Source organism: Eschrichtius robustus, chromosome 6 (genome assembly GCF_028021215.1).
Source record: "Eschrichtius robustus isolate mEscRob2 chromosome 6, mEscRob2.pri, whole genome shotgun sequence".
Classification (NCBI taxonomy): Eukaryota; Metazoa; Chordata; class Mammalia; order Artiodactyla; family Eschrichtiidae; genus Eschrichtius; species Eschrichtius robustus.
Window position 1 is genome coordinate 98,374,097 of NC_090829.1, and position 17,733 is coordinate 98,391,829.

General features: G+C 36.7%; 1 protein-coding gene across 5 annotated transcripts in view; it reads right to left on the minus strand.

Annotated features, from left to right (window-relative positions):
- TFG (trafficking from ER to golgi regulator) overlaps positions 1-17,733 on the minus strand; it is a 33,646-nt gene that overhangs the window by 2,358 nt on the left and 13,555 nt on the right. For 2 of the 5 annotated variants that reach the window (XM_068546845.1, XM_068546844.1), the window contains exons 5-7: positions 12,360-12,527; positions 7,782-7,955; positions 1,995-2,090 (exon numbers count right to left, since the gene is read on the minus strand). In XM_068546845.1, the coding sequence (XP_068402946.1) occupies positions 1,995-2,090; positions 7,782-7,955; positions 12,360-12,527 (438 nt within the window). The remainder of the gene's footprint in view (positions 1-1,994; positions 2,091-7,781; positions 7,956-12,359; positions 12,528-17,733) is intronic. The other 3 variants (XM_068546848.1, XM_068546847.1, XM_068546846.1) reach the window with 2 other exon arrangements.

Below are 17,733 nucleotides of genomic sequence, written 5' to 3' on the forward strand. Positions count from 1 at the left end.
AGATGCTGTTTCATTAGCAACCTATTAGTCTTTGACCATAATATAGCAATACCTCTATATGTATATACTCTCCTCCTCCCACCACCATCCCCTCCCTTGAAAAACAAAATAAATGAGTTAACTTTGGTGCAAATCGCCAGAAATGGCAAGAAATGGAACTCCTGTGGTTCTCTGAATAAATGAATTTTAAAGAACAAGGAGTCATATGGTCCACAAAGCCTAAAATATTTACTATCTAGCTTTTTATGGCAGAAAAGTCTGCCAACCCCTGGTGATGGTTGGAGAATGTAGAATGATATAGGGAAGTAATTAACTACAAAGTCAAAGGTACTGGGTTCTGGTCTGGTTCCCCCACTAAATGGCTGCATGTCCTTTGATGCATCACAACTCTCTGAACCCTAGTTGTCTCATTTATAAAATGAGTGGGTGGGACAAGATCAGTGGTCCCCAACCCTGATTGCACTTTAGAATGACATGCAAAGCATTTAAAACAAAAAAGCCTGAGTCCCATCCTCGACCAAATAAAACAAGATCACTGTGAGTAGAGCCCAAGCACCTGTAACTTTCAAAAAACACCTCTCCAGGTGATTCTGAAGTATGGTGAAGACTGAAGTCCCCTGGATTAGATAACTAGCTCTTTTCCACTCTAATATCTATTATTTCTACAAATTATATAATTTGTAACACAGATTTTCCTTAAAGGACTGCATCCTAAAAATAGCCTTCCCCCAGTATTATAGTCCAAGTTCAAATTCATTCCACCTATTTTATATAATTAAAAACTAGCAGCCACAGGTTAAATCACTCCACAGCAAATCCAATCCAAATAAAAATTGTTCTTTGTGTTAAAATATGTCAAACTCCAATGGTAGAATTTTATGGTCTAATTCAGGGGGTCAGCAAACGTTTTTCTGTAAAGGACCAGACAGTAAATATTCTAGGCTTTGGGGGCAACATGGTTTCTGAAACTTTTAACGGCAGGGGTGGCGTTTTCACCATAAGTTCCAAGCAGATTTAAGGGAAAAAAAGGGGCACACACTTGCTTTAAGAATAGTTGTACCCTGTCATCTTTATTGAGGAAAATGATTAGGCCTTTTTGAGTGGGAGATCCTTAGGCTCACTGGCAGCAGTCTACTACATGGAGCTTTAATCTCAGACTTTTCGATGATACCTAAGTTAATGTTTATATTAAGTGAGATAATGTGTACGCAAGGGATTGCTAATGAGGTTGACTGTTTTCCCCCCTGTATTTATTGCATGTTCTTTGCTCATTTTTGTAGAGTTAATCTTACTACTTTTCTAAAATTACAGTTGAAATTTTGATACTTAAATCTTTGACTGTAAAACAAGAGTTGAACACAAAATTCTCAGATATAACAAACATAAAAATTACCTGAATTATAACCACAGTATTCAAAGCTACACTGAGAGATTTTTATGTTCTTAGTTGCCTGAATTACGTTTTACACAATTCTACTTTTATGGCCTGTTTTTGGTATTCCTACATACTTTTGGGAGATTTAAAAACCTATGTAGCTTAATTTGGTTCTCATTTAATAAGACCACCTCTTTCCATGTTCCATGGAAAGTTCCATGAGGGAACTGTTAATGCTTTTAGTTACTAAGAGTACACTGGTATAATGTGTTACATATAATGGAGGAAAAAATGTTGCATTTTTGTAGCTCTACATGACCCAGCAGGTAAGTCATCGCATCAGTAGGAGGTAACTTTGTATTAAAAACTTTTTTATACTACAGGTTATTACTGAATCATCTACTATGATTGTAAGTTTTACTTGCCCACTGGAAAACTGAAATGGTGATTTACAGTAAAAATTTTTATGCAAAATATTTAAAAATAAATAAAACAAGTGTTATTTCCCCCACCCCCCCCAAAGAAATACTTAATGCCTACTGTAACAAATCAAGGAATTAGGAGGAAAGAATTAAAGTTTCTCAAGTACAGAGACAGCTCCCTCTGGACACCCGCTCACCTGCATACTGAATACCGTACTGCTGCGTCGGCTGGGGGGGCGCCTGTGGCTGAGTGCCATAGCCAGCCTGCTGCGGGTACTGCTGGTACATCTGACCTAAAGGAGACAAGACGAGGCAAAGAGGCAGGTTTAACGCAGCAGAAGAGAAACGCTTTCAAAGCACATTGAATTCTCTCCCCATTCATACACATAAACACACTGAGAACCAAGACACAAGAATGTGTTTGTTCCCCTTTAACTGTCTATGAAGGAGAGAAGAATGAACAATTTAACAAGTGTGGCCACTCTGCTGTGGAATAACTGCAGAGAACTCTTATCGGCAGCAAATAACACGAGTGGTTACTTCAGAAATTCCAGAAAAACTAATGTTTCCAAACCCAACTGCCCACAGATATGTACTACTAATGTTCCATAAAAATCAATAAATAAAAATTTGAGGAAAGGGGCAAATACCATTAACAGCTCCTGTGATTTCCAAACACATAAGAATTTACTGGTTCATGTCTTTATCATCTCTGCTACTTCACAGTTGTTCTAATGGTGGATTTAGCTAGATCTAATGCCTAGAGAGCAATAAAACTTGCACTGTTAATATCTAGCTAGAATTGAAATTTTTAAAAAAATCTAGCTAGTATTTAAATCTTTAAAACAACTTTATGTTGCTGAATCTTTAAAAAATACTCAAACTACCTGCTGTTAATCAAAAGACAACAGGTAAATAGCATACTTTTGGCGGAAAAAGACAATGACTAAAAAAAAGTCAATGCATTATCTAGTGCCATTCAAACTGAGATGCAGGAGGCAGCTAGTGCTCACAGGCTGCGATCCCAGGACAGAACCCACGCTACTGGACTGGGTGCCCAGCCCTACGTACTGCAGCACTAAATGAGCTATGCCCTTATTGATAGTCGGATTATTTCCTAGCAAGCAGTGGTATGCTTTTTATGATAGAAATAAAATTTGCTTAACTATTTTTAAGCTATTAACCCTCTTCACAAATACAACCAAAAACTGACAAAAAGTTTCTTAAATGCTTTCTTAATGGTTCAAGATTTATCGATAGCACAAAAGGTAGTACAGAAGTTAACCACCTTTTAGAAGATGCTGCCTTGATCCTAGATCGTATTTCATAACTGAATTTTAGAACGGAAGTGACCAGAATCCGGTACAGAAATATAATCAAAGGGGAGGACTATGCAGAGCATTTGACAGTGGGTTCTAATTCCTAGAAATCAGAAGAATTAACCCTATAGTACAAAAATGAGCAAAGAACACACAATGAATACATAGGGGAAAAAGAAATCAACCTCATTAGCAATCCTTTTTTCAGTACAGAAAGATTAAGCAACTTACCTGGAGTCAATACATCACAGCTAGTAAGAACCATCACCAGAACCCAGGCATAACTCTAGAGCGTTAGCTTAAAAGGAGTTTTGTACATGTTATCTCATTTAATATAAACATTAACTTAGGTATCATCGAGAAGTCTGAGATTAAAGCTCCATGTAGTAGACTGCTGCCAGTGAGCCTAAGGAACTCCCACTCAAAAAAGCCTAATCATTTTCCTCAATAAAAAAAAATGACAGGGTACAACAATTCTGAAAGCAAGTGCACGCTCTATTTTTTTCTTAATCTGCTTCGAACTCATTGTGAAAATGCCGACCCTGTGGTTAAATACTACCTCTACAATGTATTTCTTTTACTTATTTTAAATACACTTCATTCAAGTCCAAAACAGGACTCACTCTCTGTCACAGTATTCTGAAAATTAAGAAGTCTGTGTTCAGTTGTAAACAAGGAAGAACAACTTGACCTACTTGAAGACGGAGAGAGCTACAGGATATATTAAGCAAAAAGGCAAGGTGCCAACAGAGTTTAGAGTAAGCTATGATCTGAGGGAAAAAAATATATAAGCTACGTTTTGTGTACTGTATTTTCAGAAAGAATCAATGGTAGAAAAAAGTAAAAGCAATAAAACATATTACCTAGGGAGAAAGAGAATAGGATGAAGCAAAGAGTAATGGTGAGGCTTCTAGGCCTACACTTTGTGACACAGATTGGTAGCCAGCCTCTATGATGACCCTCAATGACTCCTGCACATGTATAGCGTATGATAAGGGGTTGGTATCCTTTATATTTTTAGAAATTAGAAAGATTAACTCCACAATACAAAAATTAGCAGAGACCAAGCAATAAACACGTGAGTATTCACTCTCTTGTGTAGTCCCCTCACACTGAATAGAGCTGACCTCTATATCATTAGAATATTGCAGAGGTGACAATGACATTTCTGAGGACACGTCGTGAAAGACAGCCATCTCCTATTACTGTCTTGATCATTCACTCTGGTGGAAGCTGCCTGTCATGAGGTCACCCAAGCAGCCTACGAGATCCATGTGGTGAGGAAATGAAGCCTCCTGCCAACGACCATGTGAGGGAGTCATCTTCGAAGTGAATCCTTCAGTGCAGGTTAAGCTTCAGATGACTGTAAGCTCATGAGGGACCTGAGCAAAAACCACCAAGCTAAGGGTCTCCCAGATCCCCGATTCTGAAACTGTGACATAATAACTGTTTGTTGTTTTAAGCATCTATGTTTTGGCGTAAATTGTTAACATAGCAATAGTTAATTAACATACATAGTTTTGACTTTAGAAACATGTAGGGTTGACAGCTATTAAAAAAAAAAAAAGACTTAAGACACACAATCAAATGGAAAATGTGAACCTTGTCAGACTCCTAACTTGAACAAGCCCCCAACTGTAATAAAGTAACTATGAGACAACTACAGAAATTCAAATATACTGTGTTGACCTTAAGAATCACTTAATCACTTAAACCACATGGAAAAGCATATGAAAAAGAATATATATACACATAACTGAGTCACTCTGCTGTACAGCAGAAATTAACACAACATTGTAAATCAACCATATTCAGTAAAGTTTTAAAAAAAAGAATCACAATATTATGTATAATAATGATATGGTGATTACATTAAAAAGAAAAGAGTATCATTTAGACATGCATACTAAAATAAATGAGTGAAAAGAGGGGAGTGGAGGGGGCAAGACAGATGAAAAAAGAATGCTAAAATATTAGTGTTGTAGCCACATGACAGAACGTGAAGAATTGATTATTCTATCTCTACTTTTGCCTGTTTCAAAATTTACATAATAAAAGCTACTTTAAAAGTCTACTCAGCTTATCCATTTTATTGGCATATGATTTTACAGGTTTCAATTATATATATCCTTGTCACCTTTTTAGCTTGTCAAACAGCAATACTTCCTAGCCTTTGATGACTTTTAGTGCTCTTTTCTGTATCCTTGCCACTTTTTTATTATGTTTTTGGCAACTACTCTAGTGCACATAGCTTTCCAGTAACAGAGGTAGCACCTGCCTTAGGTGAAAAAGGATAATATTGTCCATTCTGTTTCTTTTCATGAAGCTTAACATTTTGTTGATCCTTTTAACTGAACAACATATTAAGACTAAAATCCTTGGGAAGAAAATTTACAAATCCAAGGTCCCTTTTATGGAATTTAAATAATAACTCAGAATTATTTATTTTAGATTATTTCACAGTCTATTCTAAGAAATTGCTATTATTAATTATTAGTAGTAGATTTTTATGTTGATTATTCTGCTGAAATTATAACCAGCAGTTGATCTAACTAACTGGTGACGCCAGGGACTCATTATATACCATAAGTCAAAAAGTATTCATTAAAGTAGCCTGTAATTCATCTTGGGAATCTGTAAATGACTGATACATTAATCTAGAGCTGTGCTATCCAATACAATAGGCACTAGCCACATATGACCACTAATAAACACCTGAAATGTGGCCAGTCTTAACTGTGATATGCTGTATGTGTTTTGAAGTGTTTCAAATGGATGTCACACCCCAGATTTCCAATATATAGTATGAAAACCAGAATGTAGAACATTAATAACTTTTTAATAATGATTACATGTTGATACACTGGATATACTGGATTAAATTAAATGTATAATGGAAATTAATTTTACCATTAAAAAACTTTAATGTGGCTAATAGAAAATTTTAAATTACATGTAGCTTCCATGGTATTTCTTTTAGACAGCACTGATCTAGAGATTCACCTCCACAATGCTAATCTATTGACTGATGTCACATTAATAACTGTACACATTTTTCATTACAATGTACATTACAATGTTTTAATGTACACTAAAAAGTAACGGCTTTAGGAAGGAATACAATTAATGCCACCCTAAAGAAATTCAATTCACACCAAATGGTGTCAACCTGATGCCTCTAGAAAAGGGAACTTGGTTGCTGGGAGTCAGAAGTGGGAAACAGCATTTTCTAATTTCCACTGTATATCCTTTTTTATTATTAAAGTTTCACCTATTTGAAAATAAATTTTCCATTAAAACAAACCCCTGATAGAATAATTTGAGATATTGTCAGCAGAGCCTTAAATCCCATTCCTTTATAAGTGAACAGCAAACATTATTTGGTACAATCACCCTTCCAACTGTCATCCTACAACAGTATACACGGCTTAAAATGGGATTTTTTTTTTTTTAAAGAGATGTTAGTTCATCTGATATAGCCATTAAACTCCCATCATATCCAAACTCTGCTTCTTCCTCCCTGTTTCAGACACATCTGCCTCAATTCTAGCTTATTCCAGTTCTGGCAGTTGCATCTTGGTACAAAGGAAAGACTATGACTAAAGTTGGTTGAGAAGAGGCTTTAGCAGTAAGAAATTCCTCCCAAACCACTCATTTATCAGCAAAATGCCACCTGCTACTCTCTATCACTATCATTCATCCAATGGGACAAACCTAAAAAGTACCACCACAGAATAATTAGAAATCCATTACAAAAGTGCTCGGTTCATTTTAGATTGTTTTGGAGGGTTTATTTGTTTGTTTTAATGTGATTAATAAACTCAGTCGCTTGCTTCTCGTGCTGAAAATACATCCTGTCACACCACCTGGCCCCTTTACGCAAATAGAGCACCACCTGGTGATTGTTTTAAAGTAAAACATAGGGCTTTAAAGGGCCTAACAAGCATGGGCAATTCAAAGAAATAACATTTTAACATCTAGAAGGAACCCTAGATGAGTAACCCCGAGGCCACGTTCTGCAGCGCTCCAAGGGTTTCAATGAGGCACCTCAGTGTCTGCTGTCCTGAGCTTGCGGCCCCTCAATCCCCTTCAACAATGGCAGTGATCCCTTACTTGTTTTAAATACTGAGCTTTTAAGTTCTATTTCATTCAGGACTAAAGACCGTCTTTTAAAACCACTGATTTAGTCCAATTTTCACAATTTACGGTGGGAGAATATAAAAACCCAGAGAGATTAAACTGCTCATCCGAGAACACATCATTTAGAGAAGAAAAGTTTGATTTAAAATACATTGCTTTTTCCACGAAAAACATATTGCTAACTGCACAAAAATATAAACGGCTATTTATCTCTCAAAAAAACTACTTAACTAATGTTATGCTTTACCTCTATTTTTTAAATTACAAAAATAATACACAGTTGCAAGAGGGGAAGGGAGAAGGGAATAAAATAGCACCTAAATATTATGCTTTAAACATTTTTAGGTTTTTTTCCTTTTCAATAATCAGAAGCATACCTGACATCGTTCTATTTGGTTTTTTTAACCCAAAAGTATACTATGTCAGTACATCAAAAATTTTTACAACCGTGTTCATAGCGCGAATGCACATGTAAGCTTTTCACCGTTACCAACAATGCCGTAATAAACGTTTCTGCACATGTACCTTTCCGCACGTGTGCTCTAAGCTCTATTTTACCTTCACTCTGACCTGCTTGGGTCTGAGCTCCTGTATACGGTGGCTGCTGTGGCTGAACTCCTGGCGGGTGAGCTGCAGAGGAGGAGGAAGCAATGCTGTCGGGAGTTCCTGAACGGTCCTCGGCAGGAGCACTGGGTGGCCCTGGGTGGTCATGAAAAGTCAGCTCAGTTTCTAATACAACACCTGTCCCCAACAAGCTCAATAATAAGTTTGGTTAAGAGACTAAAAATAAAAGCACTATAGAATAAGCACAACCCAAATGCAGCCTTATATACTGATGTATATACTTTTTTCCTTTGCTCCAAGCTCTCAAGAATCCAAAGCTACAACTGGAAATCCTTCCCTATAAAGTGTGGAGTGCTACATTCCTGAGTCCTGAACTCCCCCTGCAAAAACCAAAACTCACCTCTGCGATACCAATATCCACCACTTTATGTAATCTATTTTTGGATCAACCAAAAGTATCATTCTTTTTTTTTAAAAATAAATTTATTTATTTATTTATCTATTTATTTTTGGCTGCGTCAGGTCTTTGTTGCTGCGTGCCGGCTTTCTCTAGTGGCGGCGAGAGGGGGCTACTCCTCATTGCGGTGTGCAGGCTTCTCATTGCGGTGGCTTCTCTTGTTGCGGAGTATGGGCTCTAGGTGTGTGGGCTTCAGTAGTTGTGGCGAGCGGGCTTCAGTAGTTGTGGCTCACAGGCTCTAGAGTGCAGGCTCAGTAGTGGTGGTGCGCGGAGTTAGTTGCTCCACGGCATGTGGGATCTTCCTGGACCAGGGCTCGAACCCGTGTCCCCTGCATTGGCAGGTGAATTCTTAACCACTGTGCCACCAGGGAAGCCCTCATTTCATTCTTCAATGGGCCTCCACTGCCCATAAATCAAGTTCAAGCCTCTAGCTTGGTATTCAAGGGTCCAAACATTTCTCACAATTCCTCTTCTCACATGCCCCCTTCAGTTAAACTAACCTATTCCCTATTCCCCCAATAGATCTAATACTTTTTCTGCCTCCATTTCATTAATCACTGTTCCCTTCACTGTCCCATTTTCACATATCTAAATAAACATTCCTTAAAACTCAGTTATAACTCCACACTTCTAGTAAGGCTTCTTCACCCATAAGTACTTTTCTCCACTTGCGAACTTCTATGGAGTATACTTTTATTAAGACCCTTACCAACTTCTACTTTGTATTTCTGAAGAGGCCTCATCTTCCCTCTTAGACTTGGAGCTCTTTTGGCCAGGTCCCTTTCTGATTCCTTCCATCTGCCTCACAAGGCCTAGCTCTCTTACACATGGAACCACTCAAAATTCTTCTAAAATAATGAACAAAGGAGTAAATGGAGAGAATTTGCTACAGCTCCAATACTGTAACAGGCAAAAAAGACATTCTGAAGATAACTGTAGATTGTAGATATGTTTACTTCTTTAAGTTCTTGTTGTTTGGGCAATATAGAAGGATGGTTAAAAGCACAATTTCTGGAGCCAGACTGCCTAGGTTCAAATCCTAATGCTGCCACTTAGTAGCTGTGTAACTTTGGGCATGTTACTTGATCTCTTTCTGTGCCTCAGTTTCCTCATCTGTACAAAAGAAATACTAATTCCTACTTCATAAGGTTACTGTAAGGATTGAGTTAATAAGAGCTTATAGCCAATACTTATAAAAGTGGTTATGGGGGAGGGGCAAGAAGTGTAGGGGATTAAGAGGTACAAACTATCAATACTATATATAAAATAAGTAAACTACAAGGATATATTTATACAACACAGAGAATACAGCCAATATTTTATAATAACTATAAATGGAGTATAACCTTTAAAAATTGTGAATCACTATGTTGTACACCTGAAACTTTATGTAATATTGTACCATCAACTATACCTCAACAAAAAGTATTAAAAAAAGAAATATATTAAAACATTATTTAAACATATTAATATATTTAATATAAAATATATTAAAAATGAAGATTAAAAAATGATTACACAGCAAGAGCTTACAAAAGTGAATACCACTTAGAAAGCGCCCCATAAGTACTCGCTATTACTAGCAGACTAATTTCCCTGAGGGCCAAACCTCTATCCTTTGCACTGGTATATCCCAGAACTTAGCACTGTATTAGAGGCACATAGTTGGAAGCTGATAGTCCAGATATTGATGAGAGCCTAAACTAGGATAATGGTAGTGGTAATGCAAGAGAAACTGATGACTGCCAGAGTAAAACAGACAGTCGCTCCTGCGTACCACCATTTCACTGATATTTATCAACATGTAGACAAATAAATACATACACACGTCCCTCCTAAGAAGCATAACACACATAACACAAAGACACTATGTTATTATCCTAAAAAAATACTACTTCGACTCCTCTTTTCTGCCTTGTACATAAGCTATTAGTTAATGTTGCTCTTCCTAACATAATAGTTCATCCCTCCATGTACACATTCACTGCTGTAGCCAAGTTTTTCACATCATAACCTGAGTAACTTTACAAAGTATCCTGGCATCTTCTATGTGTACAGTTTTTCCTACTTCAATTCAACATACAAAGCTACCAGAAAAATGGTCTTCAAATATAATATGAATCACAGTAATCATATTAGTCTGGTCTATACTATATTCTAATCAAAAATTTTAAGCCTGACTTCATATATAACTATTTACTCCCTCTATCTGGCATATCTTGAAGTCTTAAATATTAAGAAGCTGTAATATTAACTCATATTTCAGTTGCTCTAAAAATGTGTTTTTCAGATGGACCACTTATGTGATGTCTTCCTTTGCCAAGAACATACATCATATACAAGTATTTGCCTCTCTTTTTCAGAATGTCACACAATTCTCTTTAATAAATAATCCCATAAAAGTCTCAAAGGATTTTTTGTACTAATTTTCTTTTTCTATCTTTCCAGTTACTGATAATGGCAAAGTAAACTGATCAGGTAAAACCTCCCACAAATAACTTAAAAACCTGGACAAAATAGAAGAAAACAACTATTTGAAATGACTGGAGGTCAGCCAAATGTCAGCAGACACCAAGAGAGAGTTTACCCCCAATGGAATTAAAACAGGTGAGAATTGCAAACCCCAACCTCTGCAGCTCCAACCACAGAAAACCAGTGTTAACTTCATGGTTGGTCAAGCAGCCAGAAATTTGAGGGGAAAAGCCCTTGAGTAAGAGAGTCACTGAAGGAATGAGACCTAAAATATGAGTATAAGCTCAGTCCCAAACCCCCAGCTGACCATGGGGGTAGGAGGGGAGAGGGTGACACCAAGAGGGCACAGAAGAGAAAGCAGCACACCTAGAGCTGAAAAGGACTTAGCAGAGCTGTCAGCTGCTATAATCCAGGAGGAAGAAGAAGGAGTAATTTGAGTAAATACTAGAGCAGCAGTAACAAAAAATCCTCACAAGAACCTAAAAGAATCCCAAGTCTTTGCTGAAATAGCTCAGCTGGGAGAGCATTAGACTGAAGAATACCAAGTTATTAGAACATATTAACCACAATGTCCAGTTTTCAATCAAAAACTGTCAGATGTGCAAAGAAACAGGAATATGTGACCCATACTCAGTTTCCCCTGAGGGAAAGAGCAGAAGAAACTGACTCCAAACAGGCCCAGATGCTGGATGTAGCGAACATTTCAAAGCAGCTTTATAAATAATTTTAAAGAATTAAATAAAAATACCTTCAATAAATTAAAGGGAAATACAATCTTAATGAATGAAAAGGTAAGGAATCTTAACAGAAAAAACTAACACTATAAAAAGAACCAAATGGAAATTCTAGAGCTGAAAGCACAATAACTGAGAGGTAAAATTCACTAGAAAGGTTTAACAACAGCAGATTGGAAATGGTAGAAAAAAAATCAGTGAACATGAAGAGTGATCAACAGGAATCATCCAATCCGAAGAACAGAGAGAAAAAAGAGTGAAGAAAAATGAACCTCAGACAGCCATGGGACAATCAAGCTCTCCAGTGTACGTGTAACTGGAATCCCAAAAGAGAGAAAGCAGAAAAAATGTTGACGAAATGATGCCCAAAATATAAAAAGAAAGCACAGTATAGATGCTGTTTTAAGGTTAAAAACATTCAAATAAATGCAGTTTCTACACTAAATTAAACCAGAAATCTTCATTTAAATTGCCTTAATTTAAGATCAAAAGAAAGAATAAGATATCAAATATAATTTAAATCCAGCAACACATCTAAAATAAGATTATAAATGATTCAGATTTTTAAAAAAATAAACCTTCTGAATTCTACTTCTGATAAAATTTACCTGAACCAACAGAGGTTATTCTTTAAAGAGGACAGTTCTATTGCCTGGGAGAGGGCATGAGAAAGCTTTCCAGGGTGCTGGAAATCATCTACATCTTGATCTTGTTGGTATTTTACATAGGGTATATACATATGTAAACATTTATTGAACTGAACTCTTAAGATCTGAGCACTTCACCGTATCCAAGTTATCTTCCATTAAAGAAGGAAAGAAGGAAAGGGAAGGAAGGAGAGGGGGAATAAAGGATGGGAGGAAGGCACTAACTTACCTGAAACCTGATCATCTGTTAAGCCAAATGCTGACATGACATTTTTATTGATTTCATCTTGGTTTTTTAAAGGATCAAAAGCTGACATACTTGCTGCCATAACCTGAGTAGACTGTTTCCCCGAAGAATCAGAAGCAGCAGGCTTTTCTTCCCTACTATCCACAGTATCTATAAAAGAAATAAGCAAAAACTTGTTTCTCTTTTATCTATACTCAGTAAGGCCTAAAAAATATATGACAGCAAAATATATAAGTGCACATACTCTGGAATGTTGAGGGTAACTCTGAAAATAGGATTATAGATAATTTTACTTTCTTCTTTGTACTTGTTTATATTTTTGTTTGTAAAATCAGGAAAAAAGGTCAAAAAGAAATGCAAAATAGATAAAATTTTTTGAAAAAGCTATTATGTATGTCCTTCCCTGAGAATTATCAGATGAGAAAAAAAAAATACAAGCACCTTTACAGACAGAAACATTTCTACCCTTCTTTTTGAAGACCTATGACCTATATCCTAGTATCAGACTCATACTGTGCACTAATGCTTTATTTTCTAAAAGGATAAAAAAGCTTAACTAAAGTTATGATATCAACTTTTATGTTTTATTTTTACTTGTCTTCTGGTTCATTACTAAAGTACATGGAAACCTCAAGCCAATACATACTTTTAATTTACTATGTCTTCCTTTAAAATACTTATGACTTATTGCAGATAAAAAGATACGTGTCTGAGATTTGCTCAAAATAACATGGGAGGGGTAGAAATGTGTGCGAGTATAGATGGCATGATACTATGAATTGACAACTGTTGAAGCTGTGTGGGTTCATGAAATTCATTATAGTATTATGCCTCCGTTTGTATATGTTTCAATTTTTCCATAATAAAATATTTTGAAAAATAGAATTTTAAACATTTTGAGCAGGAAAAGTTTTAAACCATGCTTTTCTTCTAAGGATACTAAGGTACTAAACAGGCATTTACACTACCTTGTGAAAGAAAAGGGGTTCAAGGATAACCTACATTTTATAAATAGAAACTTAAGGCGAACATATAAAAAAAACTGAAAACGAAACAAACAAGTTAAAAGAATACTGCTAACCACTTACTCAAATAACAGACAATTATCAATTCCTTTCTGTTACCAACCACGTAAATGAACATCAGTTATCAGATCATCTCTGTGGTCAAGACCAAATTTATCTTGTGAAAAAATGTACGGACTAAGTGGAATATAAGCACACATGGGCTTACAGCTCTCATTTATTCCTATCATCCCTCTAGTTACATTAATATTTCCTAAATTTCTGGAAGAAAGCTTCTGTAACTACTCCTTTAAAATAAGCCTGCCAGTCATCCATCTTCCTCACCAATTTCCCTCCTCTAATTCCAAGGCCACATCCCAAGAGCACATCACACCAATCTTATGATTATTTCCCCTCACACTGCTACCTTCCACTACCTATGCATACTTCCACTTAGGGCAAACTACATTCACCAGAAAACACAATATATGTCCACTAGTCCACTACTGGCTCCAGTAGCTACTGCAGAGCTACTGCTACAGGTCAATCCAGTATTTAAGGTGGCCTACACCTCATCTGCCTCATAGAGGAAACCAAATGTCCAAGCAAGAGTCCAAGGAGTCCATTACAGAGGTAGAGTGCTGAAAAACATAGGCAGCTATATGTTTCTGGGTGAGGGCAAGGCACAGCATTCTAAAGAGCACTGACAGCTGAGTTGTAGTTTTGTTCGGTGAACCAAACTTTCAGTTTCTGATGTATCTTTTTGGCCTATTTCATGATTTTTTTTTTTTCTTGAGATTATTAAATCAGAATATGTTCTAAGAGCTTCAAAGCTTAGGAAATTTCATAAAATAGGTAAGCAATCTAAGTACAGGAGAGGAAAAAAAAATAAGTTACAACCATCTATAAAAATAAAGCATAGAATGTATTTTATAGGACATTCCATCCAAAAACAGCAGATTACACTTTTGTCGCAAGTGCACACAGAACATCCTCCAGTACAGATCAAATCTTGGGTCACAAATGAAGCCTTGGTAAATTTAAGAACATTGAAATCATACCAAGCATCTTCTCTGACCACAATGCTGTGAGATTAGAAATAAATTACAGGGAAAAAATCATAAAAAACACAAACACATGGAGGCTAAACAATACGTTACTAAATAACCAAGAGATCACTGAACAAATCAAAGAGGAAATCAAAAAATACCTAGAGACAAATGACAACGAAAACACGACAATCCAAAACCTATGGGAAGCAGCAAAAGCAGTTCTAAGACGGAAGTTTATAGGAATACAATCCTACCTCAAGAAACAAGAAAAATCTCAAATAAACAATCTAACCTTACACCTAAAGGAACTAGAGAAAGAAGAACAAACAAAACCCAAAGTTCATAGAAGGAAAGAAAACATAAAGATCAGAGCAGAAATAAATGAAACAGAAAACAATAGCAAAGAACAATAAAACTAAAAGCTGGTTCTTTGAGAAGATAAACAAAATTGATAAACCTTTAGACAGACTCATCAAGAAACAGAGGGAGAGGACTCAAATCAATAAAATTAGAAATGAAAAAGGAGAAGTTACAACAGACACTGCAGAAATACAAAGCATTATAAGAGACTATTGCAAGCTACTCTATGCCAATAAAATGGACAACCTGGAAGAAATGGACAAATTCTTAGAACGCTATAACCTTCCAAGACTGAACCAGGAAGAAATAGAAAATATGAACAGACCAATCACAAGAAATGAAATTGAAACTGTAATTAAAAATCTTCCAAAAATCAAAAGTCCAGGATCAGATGGCTTCACAGGTGAATTCTACCACACATTTAGAGAAGAGCTAACACCCTTCCTTCTCAAACTCTTCCAAAAAATTGCAGAGGAAGGAACACTCCCAAACTCATTCTACAAGGCCACCATCACCCTGCTACCAAAACCAGACAAAGATACTACAAAAAAAGAAAATTACAGGCCAATATCACTGATGAATATAGATGCAAAAATCCCCAACAAAATACTAGCAAACAGAATCCAACAACACATTAAAAGGACCATACACCATGATGAAATGGGATTTATCCCACGGATGCAAGGATTCTTCAATATACACAAATCAATCAATGTGATACACCATATTAACAAATTGAAGAAGAAAAACCATATGATCATCTCAGTAGATGCAGAAGAAGCTTTTGACAAAATTCAACACCCATTTATGATAAAAACTCTCCAGAGAGTGGGCACAGAGGGAACCTACCTCAACATAATAAAGGCCATATACGACAAACCCACAGCCAACATCATTCTCAATGGTGGAAAACTGAAAGCATTTCCCTCTAAGATCAGGAACCAGACAAGGATGTCCACTCTCGCCACTATTATTCAACATAGCTTTGGAAGTCCTAGCCACAGCAATCAGAGAAGAAAAAGAAATAAAAGAAATACAAATTGGAAAAGAAGAAGTAAAACTGTCACTGTTGCAGATGACATGATACTATACACAAATAATCCTAAAGATGTCATCAGAAAACTACTAGAGCTAATCAATGAATTTGGTAAAATTGCAGGATACAAAATTAATGCACAAAAATCTCTTGCATTCCTGTACACTAACACCAAAAGGTCAGAAAAAGAAATTAAGGAAACAATCCCATTCACCATTACAACAAAAAGAATAAAGTACCAAGGAATAAACCTACGTAAGGAGGTAAAAGACCTGTCCTCAGAAAACTGTAAGACATGGATGAAAGAAATCAAAGGGGACACAAACAGATGGAGAGGTACACCATGTTCCTGGATTGGAAGAATCAATATTGTGAAAACGACTATACTACCCAAAGCAATCTACAGTTTCAATGCAATCTCTATCAAATTACCAATGGCATTTTTTACAGAACTAGAACAAAAAATCTTAAAATTTGTATGGAGACACAAAAGACTGAAAACAGCCAGAGCAATCTTGAGGGAAAAAAATGGAGGCGGAGGAATCAGACTCCCTAACTTCAGACTATACTACAAAGCTACAGTAATCAAGACAATATGGTACTGGCACAAAAACAGAAATATAGATCAATGGAACAGGATAGAAAGCCCAAAGATAAACCCACACACCTATGGTCAACTTATCTATGACAAAGGAGGCAAGGATATACAACGGAGAAAAGACAGTCTCTTCAATAAGTGGTGCTGGGACAGACCTACTAGAGAATGGACTTGAGGATATGGGGAGGGGGAAGGGTAAGCTGTGACAAAGTGAGAGAGTGGCATGGACATATATACACTACCAAACGTAAAATAGCTAGTGGGAAACAGCCGCGTAGCACAGGGAGATCAGCTCGGTGCTTTGTGACCACCTAGAGGGGTGGGATAGGGAGCGTGGGAGGGAGGGAGACACAAGAGGGAAGAGATATGGGAACATATGTATATGTATAACTGATTCACTTTCACTTTCTTATAAAGGCAGAAATTAACACACCATTGTAAAGCAATTATACTCCAATAAAGATGTTAAAAAAAAAAAAAAAAGTGGTGCTGGGAAAACTGGATGGCTACATGTAAAAGAATGAAATTAGAACATTCCTTAATACCATATACAAAAATAAACTTAAAACGGATTGAAGACCTAAATGTAAGACCGGACACTATAAAACTCTTAGAGGAAAACATAGGAAGAACACTCTTTGACATAAATCACAGCAAGATGTTTTTTGACCCACCTCCTAGAGTAATGGAAATAAAAACAAAAATAAACAAATGGGACCTAATGAGACTTAAAAGCTTTTGCACAGCAAAGGAAACTACAAACAAGCAAAAAGACAGCCCTCAGAATGGGAGAAAATATTTGCACATGAATCAATGGACAAAGGATTAATCTCCAAAATATATAAACAGCTCATGCAGCTCAATATTAAAAAAACAAACAACCCAATCCAAAAATGGGCAGACGACCTAAATAGACATTTCTCCAAAGAAGACACACAGGTGGCCAAGAGGTGCATGAAAGGCTGCTCAACATCACTAATTATTACAGAACTGCGAATCAAAACTACAATGAGGAGGCTTCCCTGGTGGCGCAGTGGTTGAGAATCTGCCTGCCAATGCAGGGGACATGGGTTCGAGCCCTGGTCTGGGAAGATCCCACATGCCGCGGAGCAACTAGGCCCGTGAGCCACAACTACTGAGCCTGCGCGTCTGGAGCTTGTGCTCCGCAACAAGAGAGGCCGCGACAGCGAGAGGCCCGCACACCGCGATGAAGAGTGGCCCCCGCTTGCCGCAACTAGAGAAAGCCCTAGCACAGAAACGAAGACCCAACACAGCCAAAAATAAATAAATAAATTAAAAAAAAAAA